The sequence below is a fragment of the Colossoma macropomum genome, unplaced genomic scaffold (assembly GCF_904425465.1).
Source record: "Colossoma macropomum unplaced genomic scaffold, Colossoma_macropomum, whole genome shotgun sequence".
NCBI lineage: Eukaryota > Metazoa > Chordata > Actinopteri > Characiformes > Serrasalmidae > Colossoma > Colossoma macropomum.
The window spans coordinates 92,538-111,184 of NW_023495516.1; the positions used below are offsets into that span (position 1 = coordinate 92,538).

The following is an 18,647-nucleotide window of genomic DNA, read 5'->3' on the forward strand; positions in this document are numbered from 1 at the left end:
GCAGTTGATAAGGCACGAGCTATTACTTGTTATATGACCTGCCACTTTATTAAGTACACCTCCTTGTATCTATACTCATTGTCCATTTTATCAGGGGCACTTTGTAGTTCCTCACGTAAAGACTGTAGTTCATCTGTTTTCTGAATACTTTGTTAGCCCCTTTAACCCTTGACCAGCACATGTACAGGACAGGTATTATATAGGTGGTGGATCATTCTCAGCACTACACAGCAGGGATGTGTCAAGGATGTGTTTTTAATTTGGGGGTGCTGAAATTTTAATCAGCATATATACGTCATACAAAATGATTTGCCTTTTTTCATTAAATTTTTTAAATTAAATTAAATTACATGTGTCATAAAGTGCAATAATGTAATGTTCACTGTGAGCAAGAAAAGAGACACAGCTTTCACACAAGTCGTGAGGCTTTATTTTCCAGCTGTTGCTGGCCACTGCTATGCCATAAAAAATAAGCAGAGTTTTCTTTCTCTAATAGCTAATTTGTTACCCAACTCACGACTCATTCACACAATGGGTCCATAGCAAAATAAACCCAGTGAATAAATACTGAAGAACACCAACCTAAAACTAACATGTAAACATTTATTGAATATGCTACAATATGCATACAACTGACAGATCAGACCACTTATGCGCATCCTCTCTGTGCTCTCTCGTTCTGGACAAACTCGATGTAAACTGAGCAGCATAAGTAGAGTTTCTCTTTACTAACAGCTCGTTTGCTGGTATAAGTGGATCAGACACAGCAGTGCTGCTGGAGTTTTTAAACAGCTCAGTGTCACTGCTGTACTGAGAATAGTCCACCAACCAAAAATATCCCACCAACAGTACCCTATGCAGTATCCTGTGACCACTGATGAAGCACTAGTGGATGGCTAACACAAACTGTGCAGTAACTGACGAGCTATTGTCTCTTTACATCTACAAGGTGGACCAACAAGGCAAGAGTGTCTAATAGAGTGAATGATGTGTATGAACCACTTATACCAGCACAACACTCACTAACACACCACTTCCATGTCAGAGTCATTGCAGTACTGAGGATGATCTACTACTCAAATAATACATTCCCTGTGGAGGTCCCGTGGGGGTCCTGACTACTGAAGAACAGGGTGAAAGGGGGCTTACAAATTATGCAGAGAAACAGATGGACTACAGTCTATAACTGTAGAACTACAAAGTTCTTCTTTGAAATGAACCTGATAAAATGGTTAAAGAGTATAGCTACAAGGAGGTGTACTTACTGAATTGGCCCGGTCAGTGTATAAGCATCATAGCTCTTGTGCAAAACTAAAGAAGCTAACATGGATATCGCTTTGATCTTCAATAATGTTTTACACGAAAATTTTGACGTTTTACCTCTTTGCAGAAGCGTGTGGTGAAACCGTCTTCAGCAGATTCAGCAAATTCTGTCCATGGCTCCCTCTCTCTTGTACAGAAGGCAAAAGGCATTGCTGTGGGGATGGACACAAAAAAGTTATATTGCCCTCCAGAATTACTGCCACCCTTGATAAAGAAGAGGAAAAAATTCTATGCAAAAAATCAGTTTGATCTTGACATTGGAAATATAAAAGAAATCTAACCTTAACTGAGGGTAAATTATTAAAAGAAAACTAAAGCCATAAAAAAAAACATTCTTTTTCATAATAACACACAATTCTTGCTACAATCGCAACACACAACAATCGTGTCACAATCACTGGCATGCCTTGAAGAAAATCTAATGGATTTTAATTGATATATCATCTGGGGCTTATAGAGCAGTATCTTTCTTGGCATTTTTCACCTCTGTTTTATTATCTACAACTTCTAAAGCACAATTTTCACTGGTCACTTTTTAGGTATACTAATTTTGTACCTACACTCATTGTTTATTATTATGTGGGCGATGTGTCACATAGGTGCCCTTAGTAGACCCTAAATCTATCTGTTTCTCTATCTTCTTTGAAAATTTAATCCTGGAGGTTCACATAAAAATACTTATGGAAAATATGTATATATTCTTTGTAACTACTGAGAACATTCTGAATGTTGAGAACATTCAAGGTGGTTGAATACTTTTACAAGGCATGTATATAGTGATGGAAATGGGTGGGTGTGGTGAACGTGGTGGTCCCCCTTGCCAAACTGGTCTGGCATCATAGATGCTGCCCCCCTGGCTATCACCCATGTGGTCACCTACATTGCTTATAAGAATTTCAATGATTAAATTGGTTAAATAAGAAGTTTTCTGGTCACCAAAATTTTCCTAAAGTTAGATACAAAGTCACCTTGTGAGCAAATACGCTTTATACCAGTTATCGTGGTCAATGCCATTGTAATGCCAGAAATAAATCTGCTTAATTGGAGGACCATTAGGCAAGGCCAGAGAAAGATTGATTTATACAAAGTTATGGTAGCCCCAGAGTTAATTCAATCAGTGGGGGACTGAGATAATGAGGGCATAAGCACAAACCTGGCTAAACTTGTTTTACATTTTTTTACAAGGAAATTATAAAGGTTGATCTGCTGTTGGTGTGGTGAGAGACTTTGGAAATGCTGTTTCTAAACTGTTTTTTTTAATTCAGTTACCTGTTGTACGATGAATTCAAAATATCAAACTTCACTAACTAGTAGCAGCAGTGACTATTCGGCCTTAAGTTTGGGACATAAATAAAAAAAAAAAACTGTACAATAATGCACATTTCTGTGATTCTACTAATATGTTAGTACTAAGATAACAGCGATTCACATCAACATTTACATTTTAAATTTTAAATAAACTTACATTTATAGCAATGCATTTTTTTATTTCACAGATAAGGCCCTAGGAGTTCCCCAATGTGTAGTAAGAATTCCTGGGTGGTGCTTGAGGAAGTGTGTAACTTTTAAAGGTAGCAAAATCTTATCACACCATTAGAATGAAAACAATGTTGTTACTCACTCCAGGAAACATTTTTCTTAGAATTTGTAGCTTCAGGGGCTCTTCAGGACTAGTACTGTGTACAAGTCATGTCAAAAACTTTCCAGGCATTTTTAGTTACTTGATTAAAATAAGCTATAGCATACCATATCAACGTCAAAAGGTTTTTGTGTAATAAATTTAGATATTTCCTTTTGAATCCCTCTTCACCAGTTTAAACATAGCCCATTCTACAAACTCTGCTTATCATTTGTGCTCTGCTTATCATCTGCTAAAAGGCCTTTACTTGCTCCAAAAGGCATGAGACGCTTGGACCCATATGATCAACACATAATTTTGCAGAGGACTGTATAGCTTGCATAATTTTTACAGTCCAAAGAAATCAACATGTTGTGTATCAATTTCAGACAAAAATGAAGTGGTACCGGACTGTCTTTGTTGAAAACAATGACAATTTACACATAGTAGCTTTTCTAAAGCGGTTGAAGAAAGATATCATACGTGTGAAAATAAAACAAACCACTCAACAAACCTTTGTTGCACAAAGGTTCTATTTATCAGTACCATTAAGGCACAGATTTCCAGTACATTTAGCTAAATTAATATTATCCAGCAGCTCTATTTGAACTCTTTAAATCAATTCACTTGAGTAGCATATTCATTATTCAAAACTACGAACTTCACTGAAAGGTAACGAGTTTGCATATCAATCAGTGACAAGCTGTGACTAAAGTGGGGCACTTAAAGCTTTGGTGCTTAAGGAAGTGTGTAACTTATAAAGGTAGCAAAATCTTATCACACCATTAGAATGAAAACAATGTTGTTACTCACTCCAGGCTTCCTGGAAGCAGACTATATTGACTCCACAAATAGCAGCTACCTCCACCATCTCACCTACTCGCTTGTGAAGAGCTGTAATCTATGAAAAAAGACGTCAGTCATCAAGTAGTTCATTAAATCAGCTTGACTGAATGAACCCTGAAAATGAAAAAGGTGCCATGTAAGAGCTTAGAGGTGAGTCCATGGCACTTACAAAGGCTTAGATCACTACAGTGTGTGAGACTGATCTGTGTGGATTAGGCTGTCTCTGTCTTACCTGGTCAAGCACAGGAGCATCAGTGGGAAGAACTATCTTGTTCTGGATGAGTCCCACACGGACAATCCTAGGTGGCCTGAGCTGCTCTGGTGCTGCCTCAAACACATACCCCTGCAAATCAAAATCCCTGTCCTGTGCTGCATCCACTGCAATCTGAGGCAGGATTAACTTCCTGTAATTCAATTATATCTTAGTTAATAGTTACAATGAATTCAAGCATAGATGACCAACGGAGGCTTAAATCTCATTCACCATGGGACCCTGATCACATCTAAGCTCCAACGAAAAACCATACGTGAATCATTACACACTTATTTGGATTATTATTTAGTTTGTTTTCTATTTTTTAAACAACCTTTGCATTAAAAAGCTAGACTATGCTTTGTGTTTTAGTGACCCCTTTTTCAAAGAAATACAGCGCATTAAACAGTGCCATAGCATGTTTATATGATTTTTACAAAAAAATGTTTTGGTTTTTTACAAAAAAATGTACAAGAAAATAGCTGTTTTTTGTAGCATGGGCTCATATTCCAGTATGAGACAATTCAAAAATATAGTGTATAGTATACTAATACCCAAGTATAACAAACTATGCAATACAAAGTCATGCTTAAAAAAACAGTGTAGTAGTATACAGTATACAAGTAGGAAATCCAACAGGTTGAAGACAAACTTGGAAGATGAAATGTACTCCTCTTCAGTGTCATTACTCCATCATACCCAGATAGAGTTATAGATGGAAAGCCGATTCATGTTGAAAACAATTAATATGTTCTGTAGCAGAAACATTTTTCGTAGAATTTGCAGCTTCAGGGGCTCTTCAGGACTAGTACTGTGTACAAGTCATGTCAAAAACTTTCCAGGCATTTTTAGTTACTTGATTAAAATTTTTGTGTAATAAATTTAGATATTTCCTTTTGAATCCCTCTTCACCAGTTTAAACATAGCCCATTCTACAAACTCTGCTTATTATTTGTGCTCTGCTTATCATCTGCTAAAAGGCCTTTACTTGCTCCAAAAGGCATGAGACGCTTGGACCCATATGATCAACACATAATTTTGCAGAGGACTGTACAGCTTGCATAATTTTTACAGTCCAAAGAAATCAACATGTTGTGTATCAATTTCAGACAAAAATGAAGTGGTACCGGACTGTCTTTGTTGAAAACAATGACAATTTACACATAGTAGCTTTTTTGCACCCACTTTTCTAAAGCTGTTGAAGAAAGATATCATACGTGTGAAAATAAAACAAACCACTCAACAAACCTTTGTTGCACAAAGGTTCTATTTATCAGTACCATTAAGGCACATTTAGCTAAATTAATATTATCCAGCAGCTCTATTTGAACTCTTTCAATCAATTCACTTGAGTAGCATATTCATTATTCAAAACTACGAATTTCACTGAAAGGTAACGAGTTTGCATATCAATCAGTGACAAGCTGTGACTAAAGTGGGGCACTTAAAGGCACTGTATACTATTTCAATCCAATACACGCTTTGTCAAATTCATCTCCATATTGTTCTATGTCTGAGCTGGAAAAAAAATGCAGCGTTTGTACACAGCCTTGGCTCTGTAAAAGAGAACTAAACAAAGTGTCTTGGGCTGAGACACATATCCTTATTATTCCAGCCAATCAGCAACAGGGAGTCCGAAAGTTGACACATTGCCAAGAAAGAGAGATGGCCGTTAAATAGCCAAAGAGGAGACGATCTGAAAAACAAAGACTGAGAAAGTTCTTAGACGAGACAAGGGCATTTCAGCGCTAAAGAGACCTCCAAGAGTTGACAGTGAGGCGTTTCAATGGTGGAGAGACCTCCAAAAGTTGACGAGGCTAAAGTTTACTTGGTATTCGCATTTTTCCATTCCACCTTAAATCTCGCAGCAATTCCATTCTGGCACATGAATAACTGCTGTTTCGTTTAAGGTGGAATGGGAAAATTCAAATAAGAAGTTGAGGCACCTGAATATGACCTAACTGCTGCACCATTTACAGTGGAATGAGAAAATCTGAACAAGAAGCTGGTAAAATAAGCTGATTTCAGCTTCACTGAGAGTTAAAAGGCATGAAAACGCATGATGAGGGTGCTCCTGCTTGACTGGGTTACAGTTGACTTACTTTTGCCAATACATCAGTATTGTTTTGTTCCTTTTGCTAATGTTTGTGATAGCAACAAGTTAGCTCCACAGTAACAATTGTAGCAACAGTTGCTAACCCACAACCTAGCTAGTTACATTACTTGCTGTGTGGATGTTTGCTCTAACATTATATCATGGTATTTGTCCGTGCAACGTTTGCGAAAGGTTTTCCTGTGGGAGTTGGATCTCTGCGTATCGGGTGACGGGCGGAAGTGGTGGCTCTTGTGACAGCAGGAAACAGCCACTTCACCTCCACTTTTATTAGCAACCGCCACTGCACAGCGACTTCACCGTCACTTTTATTAGCAACCGCCACTGCGCCGCCACTTCACCGTCACTTCACTGCCACTTTTGTTAGCGGCCGCCACTTGACCGTCACTTCACTGTCACTTCACTGTCACTTTTATTAGCAACCGCCACTGCACCATCACTTTGACGGCAGTGTTATTGCTTTTATAAACTGGCGACCTGTCCAGGGTGTATCCTGCCTTCCGCCCAATGACAGCTGGGATAGGCTCCAGCACACCACCGCGACCCAGAAGGATAAGCGGTTTAGATGATGGATGGATGGACATAAAGTAAGTAAGTGGCAAGTATTCTGCCAAGAAATGTAGTTCCTTTAGAGTGCGGTATCGTTGCTAAGCAACCATTGACCACTGAATGAGGAGAAGAAAGTTCGGTCGCCAAACGCTGTATACATTGCAGATATTTCAAGATTTTTTACAACTTTTTTTTGCAGAACAGTGAACATATGTAACATGGCACTGTTTAATGCAAACACTTCAAGTTTATAAGTACTTTTTGGTCACCAAATTACCACCGCGAGTCTTCTTTTGCAGTCTGATGATGCTACTTTTCTCATGCTGGGGATGAATCTCAAATGGCTCCCTGGTCCCTACATAGTGCACTACATAGCTAGGAATTTAAATACTGACTCCTGCACCCCAACAATGCAAAATATCGCTAAAAATGGTCATTTGGGATTCATTTATATTACATTTATACTCCACAAGCAGTGCACTATTTGACAGCAGAATTCTCTAAACGTAATGTTACACAGCACACTATTTAGCCAGGGAGTAAGCCTGGGTTTCACGCTACTTCTGACTGAAACATGGACATTTGAAGCGTGTAAAGTCATTCAAGTGACATTCTTTAGACTTTTATATTGCCCTTTTTCGGTTAATCATATTGTGAATACTTTAATTCAAACCTGCAATATTAATGTTGGAGTTGTTTAGCATGTTTGCTATCTTTTAGCCTGTTGGCCAGCCTAGTTCCAGTAAAGAAAATTAGTTTTCAGCCCCTCAGTTTAAACAAAAACGGGTCAGTACATTCGGTGCTCTGTGTGATCAGTATTAGAGTCAAAGATTAATCAATTAAAGGGTTTTCCTGCCGTGCCGCAGTAATACGGAGTTCAGTTGTTGTGAGGTCATAGCCATGGTGTATCAGGGATTTTACAACGGCTTCCAACGTGGCTCAGCTAATCAGATTTTAGAACCGGAACTATGTGTTTTATATTTCATGGTAGCTGTCACACAATCTGCACAGCTACTGTGAGCAGGCACATGAGCCACCACTATCTAAAGGGATTTGCCATGGGCTGTACGTTTGTGGCGCTTAGTGTTTGAGGATGTTCAGAGATAAGGAATTACTGGAACTCACTACATTCTTTAATAAGTTGTGTGGTACAAGCATTGCAGGCTATAAAAATTTTACGAAATAAATCTGCAAAAATGTCTAAGTAAATAGTAACCCATCACACATGAATTTATCTAGCCTAAATAAAATGCTGTGCTGGCTATGTTATTTTGGTTTTGTACTGAGAATATTTAGCGATGTGGCAATTTAAATTTACTTCGTCCTGTGATGGTTGTTTGGTTGATGGGAGGAAACCTGAATTTTTTTCCATTTTTCCATCGTTTCATTTGATTAATAAGTTAATTATCCAGCACTATGTTATTTTTATTTTTTGAAGCGCTTCTGCTTTTTTTCAGGTGCTGTCCCGTTCACAGAACTGCTCTGCCACCTGAGAAGTTAGGTAGATTGGTGTTTGGGTACCAAAGTCAGAAGCCCCATTCTCAAAAGGCTGAGACTGAGAATGAAGTGAGAGATTTAAAGGCAATTTAGGCAATTTTCATACATTTTCGAATGTGCTTGATAAATATATTTTCATACATGTATTTATCTGTAGTACATTTCTATGTGTACTATTTCACCATGCATTTTAACATAAATGCATTTTGAAATATATTTACTAATATTATTAATATGGCAATATATTCTGAAATGCATTTTTGTGTATGGTATATTTTTCTTCCATGTGGGCTGTATGATAGACTTAAAATAAGCCTGAATTAACATTTTCCTGCCGTCACAAGAGCCACCACTTTCACCAGTCACCCAGCCAGCAGAACATCTATAAGTTTGCCAGCCCAGTGTTGTTTGCCTTGGGAATGTGCATCCATGAATTTGGGGGGCGGAGCTTAGGAGCTGTTTTTGTGTTTTGTAGTTTTTCATTTATTATTTTGTTTCATTGTAAATATTCATAAAAACTGGAAAAAAGGAAACAATGCTGTGCAGGTCACTGTTAACATTAGTGAATATGCTGGCACCACATTCTTTCTAATCTTTAGCTTTACTCTAAAATATACCATATACCCAATAGGATTACTAAAAAATGTAACATGGTAACTGATTATCAGACAAAAAAAGCAATAGGTTATTTATGGTAACCATTATATATAAACTGTTCACCATTCTGCCATAGCCTGTTCACCATTCTGCCATTAGCCTGTTCACCATTCTGCTATCAGGCAGGAGATTTCACAGCATTCAGGCCACCCGATTAATGAACAGTTTCTGTGAAGCTGTGAGTCCTTCCCCAACTACCATTTCATTCAGTCACTTTGTCAGTATTATTATTATATCATATCTATGCTATGGGCAATAACACTTTAACACAAAGTCACTTTAAATAACAATAATACTGAGTCACTTAAGTCACTTTAAAACGTATATATTCTTCACAGATTATCCCTTGTATAATATATTTGTACATAGCAGAGAGGATTTTTTTCTCCTTACGTAGGTCCCTCCTGTCTCTATATTTTGTGTATATTTTGTGTATATTTAATATATTTCAGTTTCAGTATTTTCTTGTATTTTTATTTTTACTTTGTTTACTTTCTATAGAGTGATTACCTGAGCCTCACCACAAGCATTTCAATGCATGAATGTCCTGACATGTTGTGCAAATGACAAATAAACTTGAAACTTAAATATTTCAGCTTCTGCATTAATACCATATTTTTTGCTTGTTACTTTTTCCAAGACACTGTGGAAAATGTTTAAAACAGCTCAATAGTTCTAGATTAAGTGAGAAATATATTTCCTGTGTCACAAGTTCGTAAGGTTGGTGAAGTATGCAATGATGTTGCTGTAATTGCTAGATGAAAACATGCAGTGGTGCTTATCATGCCTCATGCCTCAAGTACTTGCTAGCCTTCACTCTCCCAAAGATAAGGACCTAGCTAATGGGTGAGAGCTGGCTATGATTAAACCGCTGGAAAAATTGAATAAAAAAAATGTAACAAAATTAAAAAAAAAATGAAAATAAAAAATCACATAAGAGACACTACCACCTCTTTTACCCTACCAATTAATGCTCCTCAGTGGGTACTAGTCCAAAAACACCTACAGGAAACCACTACCCTATAGAAAAGGTACAGCCTTTGCTTAGAAGGCTGGTTTTGCTGATGGGCCAGATATCAGACATCAGGTAGTGTACTTGTAACCATTTCATCTAATAGCTTTCTGTGAGGTAGCTTTTAGATGTATTAAATGCTTCATACATCTGGTTTCTATCACCACAGCTGTAAACATTTCTCAGTAATGAAATGAATGGAGCATTTGAGAATACATTCTGGATAACTTTGTTTATATCCTAATGATTTAAAGACCAAGGGAACCTAAATCTGTGTTTTCTTCCTAATTAGGTTAATTTTGGCAAATGGCAAACAGTGAACATGTCCACCCAATAGACAACCTAAAAGTCAGTCATAAACATGTTCAATTAGGTTGTGACTCCATGTAGTCACCAAGAACAGACAACATACATATGTCATTGACACACTTGCAGTATATCCCTTTGTTGCTAACTAGACAATCATCTTTGCTGTTTCAGGTGCAAAAAAATCTCCAAAGAGAACAGAGTGCTTCAGTCCAAATAGTGCCTTGGCTTCACATCACTTATCCTACTAGCCTACTGGCTACATTGTGTCTTAGTCTACTACATCATGCCCAGCTTCATAATCTCTTCCCAGCACTTATGAACACCCATCTGTTTGACAAGTATGGAAGTATTTGGCAAAAGAAAAAAAAAAATTAAAAGAACTATTTTAATCTACAACGGTCAACGGCCGAACAATCTCTAACTCTTTGTATGAATTTTTTTTTTGTGTATGGCATTTGTGACTTCAGTCAATTTAAATTGCTATTTTGACTTAACGTAAAAAAATACTTGTTCAATTATACAGTTTTCATTGTTCTACATTGTTTTTGGGAATAAATTAATCCTGGTATTATAAAATAGCTAATTATTGTATTATAATTTCAAGTTTCAAAGCTTGGATAACTGCCTGCTCACGTGAAGCAATAAGGTAATAAGAAACAGCAGTCTAATAGAAGAATAATATTGTAGAAAATATATAACAAAATATCCATCTATGAAATGTACACTATAAACACAATGAATATATGAAATGTGCAATGTACACATGGCATTGTTTGAAGTAAAGTGCAAGGTGCAAAATGTCCAAAGTGAAAGCAATATAATGCTGTGCAAGCAAGCAGGAGATAGTATAAATAAATTAAAAGTGGTCAATGTTTAGTGCAGAGTCCTGTGTGTGATTTTTTTTTTTTGAGTGATAAGGTTCATGATAAAAAAGCCAGGTGTGAGGCAAGATCTTAAAGGACAACTGTTCTTTTTTTTAAAGCTCTCCATTCTGTAGCATGACACTTGGGATCCCATGGCAGTGCCTTAAAAATGGAATAGAACAGTTATGCAATACAATACAATAGTTTCCCAGTCCTATCTCTGGGCTATCCTTGCATTGCAAAACCGCTGCTTTCTCTGCATTACTACACTCTTTTAAAACACACAATAAGTTTATGTAAATATTGACATCATTGAGTGCAAGGATACTCAACAATCTGGTTAGGAGAAAAAAGAAAACATTCAATAAGGATAAAGGGGAGAGGGGCAGTCTGTCCCTTTCTGTGTTTAATGGTTAAATAAACTCTCTCTGAAGGTGAAACCCTTGTTCCACCCCTAACATCCTATGGGCTACTTCAAACATTTATTATTTTGTTTATATCAGTATGATATCCAGAATATGTAACTACTAAAATAAGGACAGACCTTTTAGCATGTGATTGCTGGGGTTCAATAAAGCACAAGTTAGCCCTCTTGCAAGCTAGAAGTGAAAGACTTAAAATTGAAAATAGGGTCAATGTCTGTGTAATTAATGTTTACTTCACATCCCAGCACACCCCTGGGTTAATGTGTCCAAGATTCAGGCTGTTAGCATACAGACTGGGCAAAGTCTGTGATCAATCATTTACACGCTTCCACCTTTAATCTTAGGAATACTAAAAGGTTTGGTTTCATGTTTAATAGGCTACTTTACCTTAACACTGTTCTCTTACTCTTAAGTACATACACATATATATGATAAATATTGCAGCTTGTTAAAATGGCTCTTAAAATGCTCTTTAATGAAGAAATTGGTTATATATAGAACCATAAACAATCAAAGAACCCTTTGTCTTGTTACAATAGAAGAACCCTTTTCAAAAAGGTTCTATATAGAACCGTCTACAGCACATTCTCCATCAATCTGAAGAACCCTTTCACGATGCAAGGAACACTTTAATCATGCCAGGGTTCTTTGAGTGCTCATTTTCTTTAGTAAAGAACCATTTTTAAAGAGTTTAGGTTTACCTTTGACGTTATCTTAAATCATTAACATTATAAGACAATTAAACATGACATAAATTACAAGAACTAACTCTAAGTCTAATACGTTATGACGTTATAGCGGAATTTATAGCGGGGCATGACTGAAGACAGCAACTGAAAGTGAAGAATCAGCACGTGACTGTGCACTTACTTGAGTTCTTTTCCGTATAAAATCCGCTTAATCTCTTTGAGTTCCGCTTCAGGGATATGAGCTTCTAACGTCTTTTCGACAGATTCAAATAAACTTTCAGACATTCTGAGAGGTATGGCAACTGTTAATGCTCACACTAAAAAGCCTCAGGCCAGCGCGTTACTTGAGCGGATCAAGCTCTAAAACAAGCTACTCCTGCAGGCTACTTTCTACACGCTGATGTAATGTAGCCTAATGTCCGCTGGGTTTCAAATCACTGGAAAGGCTGTTGTGTTAACTGCTTCAGACCCTTCAGACCCTAAGACACTAATCAGGATGATGGTCACTGGTCTACGGTCCAACACTTAACACTGACAGTAACGTTCTCAACTGGCATAACACGATAGGCAGATACTGCTTAAAGATTTGAGCAAAAAACGTTACAGTCTCTGCTATCTGTAAATTTAATTCTAATTAATTATTTATTATTCGCCTTGCTACTGACAAACGTTCTTCCACTTTATGTAGCAGAATCTAGCAATGCTATAGTTGCAGTATGCTTTATTAAATATTGATGTGGAAAAATGTGGCAAGTCTTGGAATCCATAGCTGGAATCCATAACTGGTTCTCTCTCTCTCTCTCTCTCTCTCTCTCTCTCTGTATATATATATATATATATATATATATATATATATATTTACATCATATAGGCTAAATGCAACGAGCACGGTTTTTCAAAAAACATCTTTGATTTTTACATTTGACATATATATATATATATATATATATATATATATATATATATATACATATATATGTATATTTTGTTAGCATTTATGGAAATTACAATTGGGGGAAGTGTCCTCTTTGCAATGGTTAATTTCTCTCTTTATATTTTGTCAACAGGGCATGCTTGTGGCTATTCAGTGAATATAATTAGTTTTGTGCCCCTATCAGTATAAGGCTTACACATTGATTATACATTAACTTCTCTTTATTATCTTTTTTTTTTTTCTCGACTGTTTCCATACACTCCTTCTCCCTTCAACCATGACAGTGCATACTCACTTCAGGACAAAGTCAGGATCATGTTTTTTTTTACTTTTCCAGAGGGGTTATGGGCCCTGTGAAACCAGTTACCATTCAGGACAAGGATGTGGAGATGGTCCTGTGAACTGTCTGCATAATTTATGTTCCTTTTACCCTATTAAAAGTTTCTGACAATCCAGTTGTAAGTTATATTTGAAAACCTGGTCTTACATCAATTCTTTTTTTTTTTTTTGTGAGAGGTTAAGGTTGTCATAGACTTCTTTCAAATAGTCAGAGGCAGTATTCAACCAATTTAATTTAAAATCACCTAGTATAAGATTCTCTGAATTCTTATAAAAAGAAAATAGACATGCTTTTTCATCAATAGCAGAGAAGGAGCTGTAGGGCGTCTTTATAACCCCACTAAGACAACAAGTATTAAGTCTTGCCCTATACTCCCTAGACTTGCCCTAGACTCGGACTTTGAAGCCTGTAAAAGAGGACAAGAATCAGACTTTAAAACGTACATGTAAGGGACAATTATAAGTTTCCCAAAATGAAATTTAGGGGTTAGGGTTTGGAACAGCCACATTCCAGTGAATGATAATTTTGTATAAATATAGCTTACTTCTATCTCAGTGTAATTATTGGACTTAAGTAGATCACACACACACAAACACACTCATGCCACCAGAAAAATTTAGGAAACGTACACAGCTAGAGGTCCCTGTTCTTACAAGCAGTGGTTAAAGTGACAAGGCTTGTCTTTCTGTGTACTGACTCCATGGAGACAAGTGTTTAGAACAGAGCGAGAGGGGATAATGAAGCTTGGGGATAAAAGCGTGTATGAAACAAAAATCTTAAACCAGCAGTTATTGCTTAGTTCAGTGGTGATAGTATTTCTTTACTTTAATATCTCTGAATGCACTGCTGACAGGGTCAGCTGTTTTTCTCATCAGCTCAGAAAAGATGTTTGTTACTGTGATTCTTGGAGGTAAGTTCAGAATGATGTTATGCAAAATTTTACCTGATTCAGCAGCTCTCTCAAATTAAAGTTAGATAGCATACATTTGTACTGTATGTAGAACACAAGCTATGTTATGTGCTTTACCTGGGTTTATTTTTCTCGATTGTATTAGAGGGAAGAGTGGAGATATTTAACCTAAACTGCAGGATTGTAAACTTCGTCCATTGTTTAAAAGAGAGGTGCAATCTGGATCCTCAAGGTATTTTCTGAATTCTAAATCTCCTATTATATAAATACTTATAAAAATCTTTTTGATTTGTTTAATATACTGTTACTATACATAAAAGAACATAGTAATAGATTACATAGTTATAGAGATTTATTTAGTTATATGAGCAGGAAAGTAAGTGTAATGATACAAATGTACCCTCCTTTGCTGTAGGGGGTCTGGACCTGATGAACAGGACTGGAGAATTAATGAACCTGACAGAAAGCGAGCACAGTACGGACCTTCTAAGCACTTTACTGAGAGACAGACAAAGCTACATCTTAATATGTGTGTCACGTGAGTCTGTCTTGAAAGAATCCAAGAACCATTTTCTTTCCTGCAGCTACATTTTACAAGTTTTAAGTAAAACTATATTTAACACAGGCATTGAGGGCAATGAAGACCTTCATTATTCCACAATACATGATGGTGACATAGGGAACAGCAATGCAGAGTTAGAAGGTAAAATTGAGCAATCAAGACTGTTATGTCCTATTTAGAGCATTTTAACTAGATTTTAAGATCATAGTTCTACCAGTGAGAGAAGATGGCATCCTCGTATATGCATAATTTTTTATATATATTTACTCAGCTTTAGTAGATATTCTGAGTTGCCAGTTTGGTACATCTATCTTATATCCACTTACAGAGCATTTACCGTTTCATCAGGCACAACACCTGCAATCTGTGCAGGACTGTAGCTCATCTGTTGCTGTGTTTGTCATCCACCTTCTACCCCATCCATCAATAGAAATGGACTATTACAGGCCCACTGCAGACTAGATATTTCACGGATATGAAATGCGTCAGCTCACAATGATTTTAGGGCAAGTTCTACTGCCAGAGTGGACACTCAACACACTTCAATAGATCTAGTAATCTAGTAAAGTAATGGAAAGGCAATAGAAAAAATTGCAAAGACCAGGAGATGTTTCTCTCTTTCTCTTATCAATCAGTTGAGTCTTTCTAACAAAATTTTACTGTTATAAGATGATAATGCCCATAACAATGGTAATTTGTCTTTGTGCGAGAACTGGTACTGGCAGTTAGTCGCCGCACCACACATCACTGCATAATGCCACAAATAAAGACTCTAAGACTCTAACTGTACATTCACAATATAGGTGCGTCTACTTACGTTTTAAGTAAGCACAGTAACATTTTGTACCTGATACGCTTGTTCCAGGGCAACACCCTACAATATGCCGCTACTGATATGCTGAGATACCCAAGTAATATCTAATCAGTAGAGGTCCTATTGTGATCTGTCTCTTTCCATTAATGGGTGGGATAGAGGGTGGCTGACAAACTGTGCAGCAACATGGCCTACAGTCAGCATTATACCTACAATGTATTCCTGCATGTGCACCTAAGAAGAAACTGGTATTTCTGTATTTTATTTGCTAAGCAACAAAATTAATGAGCTTTGTCTTTTATTATTACTGTAGAAATCTTCAGAAAGCTGTCAAATCCTTCAAAAAAGCATACCAAAAAGGGTCCCCCAAAGAAAGGATCTGTCAATCAACTCAAGAATAAAACTGGCACCACCTCCATGAAGAGCATCATATCAGCACCCAGCACCTGAAAAAACTCTACTTGAGACCATGATTATACAGCTGAAGAACAAGAAATTTGCTCATCCGAGTTTGTTTCTCGTAGAACAATATCCAGCTTGTGTCGATTAAATGAACATCTCATGTGCCAATTGGGTTTCACAATAAAAGACAAGCACTGACTTTTACTTCTTTAAATTATTGAAGATGTTATTTACATTTTTGAATTAGTAAAACAGAAAGTGGTTGTATAGGTGGTAAATAAATGGCCATATAGATAAAAAGACATTTTTGTGTTTATGTGACATGTAGCATAACATATTTTACGTTCATCAAAATATGTTTGTTGTGATTGCAATGAGCCTGTGGAGATTTTAGTTCCTTATTCTTAATTAAATACAATAACATGCTTATACTGATCCAAAAAAAAACTGTTCAAATATAAGGTTAAATCATTTTTTGTCTAATATTTTCTTTGATGCTACAGACTACCAGTATTTGGGGTTCAGTAATTGTTCGATTCAAAAGTGTAGATAACGAACGCTAGCTTTATTAGATTTTAACAAATAAAAAACAAAAAATGCTGACTCAGGTATAGTTGATCTTGTTTTTTTATCACTGCCTGAAGGAGAAAAAATAAATCCTAGTGTGGAAAAACTTTGAACATTTCAATAAGCAGACCTTCTCGACTGATATTTCTGATAATGAAATTAATTATACTTAAATGCCCTAATTATTTAGCTCTTTACTATTTTTGCATGCACCTCTTAATAATTTTTAGAATACCCAGGTAAAAACCATTTCAATAAAACACTAAATGCATCCAATTACACATCTATAATTGTTATGAAATATACAATACAATAAACAAATGTTAAATCTTTCTCATTTTTAGGTGCCAAGCACATGAAACTAAATGATGATCCGCTATGTTTTTAACATACCGCCAAAGAGGACTACATGGGTCAATGAGGCCTGATCTTAGATCAGTGTTCTTACTCTGAGATGCTTGATAAATAGAGGTCTGGCCTGTTACTTACTCACAACAGAGTGCTTTGTTTGTGCGGATCATTGAAAATGAGAAAACTCATATCAACCGATTCCCACAGAGGCATGTTTTAGTTAGTAAGTAACTGCAATACTGCTACAAAATAAAGAGTATATTTCATGAATATTTTACAAGTGAGACACTATGTGCCCTTATTTATTCACAATTATAAAATATTATCTTGTTGGGATGTTTAAAACAGCAACAATGGTAAAATGCCATTTTAAGGTTTCTAGAATTTAATCTCATCACAATTGTCTTAGGTTGCAGATGATTTTTCTCTTAAGAAAAAAAAAAGTGCAGGACATCAAAAAAAGTATTGAGATACAGGATAAGTGTGCTAGCCCATATCAAATCAGTTAATTGGTTTTATGAGCAGTAACAACCGAACAGCAAGTTCTATCAGAAAATCAGTACGTTTACTCTTTTCATGGAGGCAAGGCAATGATGTGGAGGCCCATCATTCTGCCTATACATTGCGCATGCCCCGCAGCTATGTGTTTATGATTTTCCTCTGTGCTACTTTATCTTTTAGTCTATAAGCACATGTGCTAGGAAGTGTACAGCCTTGCCCCAATGTGTATTTGAAGTTTCAAGAATTTAATTTTAATTTTAATACAAAAATGTGCTGGTGGTGTTAAAAGCACTTTTTGCTGAAGTTGCTAATGTTGCTAATGTCTTGGTAAGAAATCTGTGAGACATTTTCTCCTTCTCCTCCAGAAGCAGCGCAGTAAGTGCTAGTTTTTTTTCATCTATTTATTTAGTGCACTGTGATGTGAACACTGGGTGGTGTTACTGTAGGGTATTGTTCATGATGCCTACATAAGCTTGTCATAGCAACTGATATAACCCTTCATAATTGTTTATACATACTTATTCCAATAGGCACCATTCACTATAAAGGGTGCATTTGCCAGTTTTGATCAAAATTAGCTAAAGTAGCCTTTATGATAGATGATGCCTATAAGCATTTATAAATGCTAATTGTAAGTCTAATACTGTACTTCAACATGATTATATAACAACATTATGATGTAGGCTACTACTGCCAAAGCAACTTAATCACCACATTTGACACTTGCTGGCTTCCATGCAGTACTTGTTGAGGTTGCCACTCTTATGATGTCAATTCAGCATGCAGAAGTGTTAGCTTGCATTCAGCAATATTTGTATTTTGGCTTCCTAACAACCTTGTAATTCAGATGCTGGAAATGAAAAATGTATGTAGGACAAAACATATCGACCACAGGGCACTTTAGAAGTGATTTTCAAGAATGGCATTTATGTTTCCACAAAAAAAGCTTAAGACCTGGGGGTGCTTATGTGGGCATATCTATTGAGTAGCCAGTTGTTCCAGGAGGAGTTCTGCATAAAAAAGTTCTGCGATTCCTATAGGTTAAGCCACTATATAGGTAAATACCTTTGAATTGAAGCTGACATTCTGCACTTTAACCTCAAAGTCATTCT

General features: G+C 36.5%; 2 protein-coding genes across 5 annotated transcripts in view; one reads left to right on the forward strand and one right to left on the reverse strand.

The window, feature by feature from the left end:
* Positions 1-12,582, reverse strand: part of upb1 (ureidopropionase, beta) — a 33,456-nt gene extending 20,874 nt beyond the window's left edge. Inside the window, exons 1-4 of the mRNA XM_036562801.1 lie at positions 12,336-12,582; positions 4,020-4,191; positions 3,755-3,842; positions 1,381-1,475 (exon numbers count right to left, since the gene is read on the reverse strand). Coding sequence (XP_036418694.1) covers positions 1,381-1,475; positions 3,755-3,842; positions 4,020-4,191; positions 12,336-12,439 — 459 coding nt within the window. The 5' untranslated portion in view covers positions 12,440-12,582. The remainder of the gene's footprint in view (positions 1-1,380; positions 1,476-3,754; positions 3,843-4,019; positions 4,192-12,335) is intronic.
* A 1,582-nt stretch (positions 12,583-14,164) lies between these two features.
* LOC118802311 lies at positions 14,165-16,589 on the forward strand. Of its 4 annotated transcripts, none has more exons than XM_036562813.1 (5): positions 14,165-14,338; positions 14,484-14,570; positions 14,754-14,876; positions 14,964-15,041; positions 16,028-16,589. In XM_036562813.1, exons 1-5 carry the CDS (start codon positions 14,314-14,316, stop codon positions 16,162-16,164), a joined length of 450 nt encoding a protein of 149 aa, XP_036418706.1. In that variant the 5' UTR covers positions 14,165-14,313; the 3' UTR covers positions 16,165-16,589. The 4 variants fall into 4 exon arrangements, with proteins under 4 accessions (XP_036418706.1, XP_036418707.1, XP_036418708.1 ...); XM_036562814.1 differs by having other exon boundaries at positions 14,754-14,867; XM_036562815.1 differs by having other exon boundaries at positions 14,754-14,813.
* Positions 16,590-18,647: the final 2,058 nt, after the last annotated feature.

Bases quoted from the DNA above. Each gene is read 5' to 3' on its own strand.
- LOC118802311 (XM_036562813.1), top strand. From the start codon at position 14,314: ATGTTTGTTACTGTGATTCTTGGAG. The intron at 14,571-14,753 runs GTATTTTCTGAA...CCTTTGCTGTAG, and splicing joins GTGCAATCTGGATCCTCAAG to GGGGTCTGGACCTGATGAAC. The intron at 15,042-16,027 runs GTAAAATTGAGC...TTATTACTGTAG, and splicing joins CAGCAATGCAGAGTTAGAAG to AAATCTTCAGAAAGCTGTCA.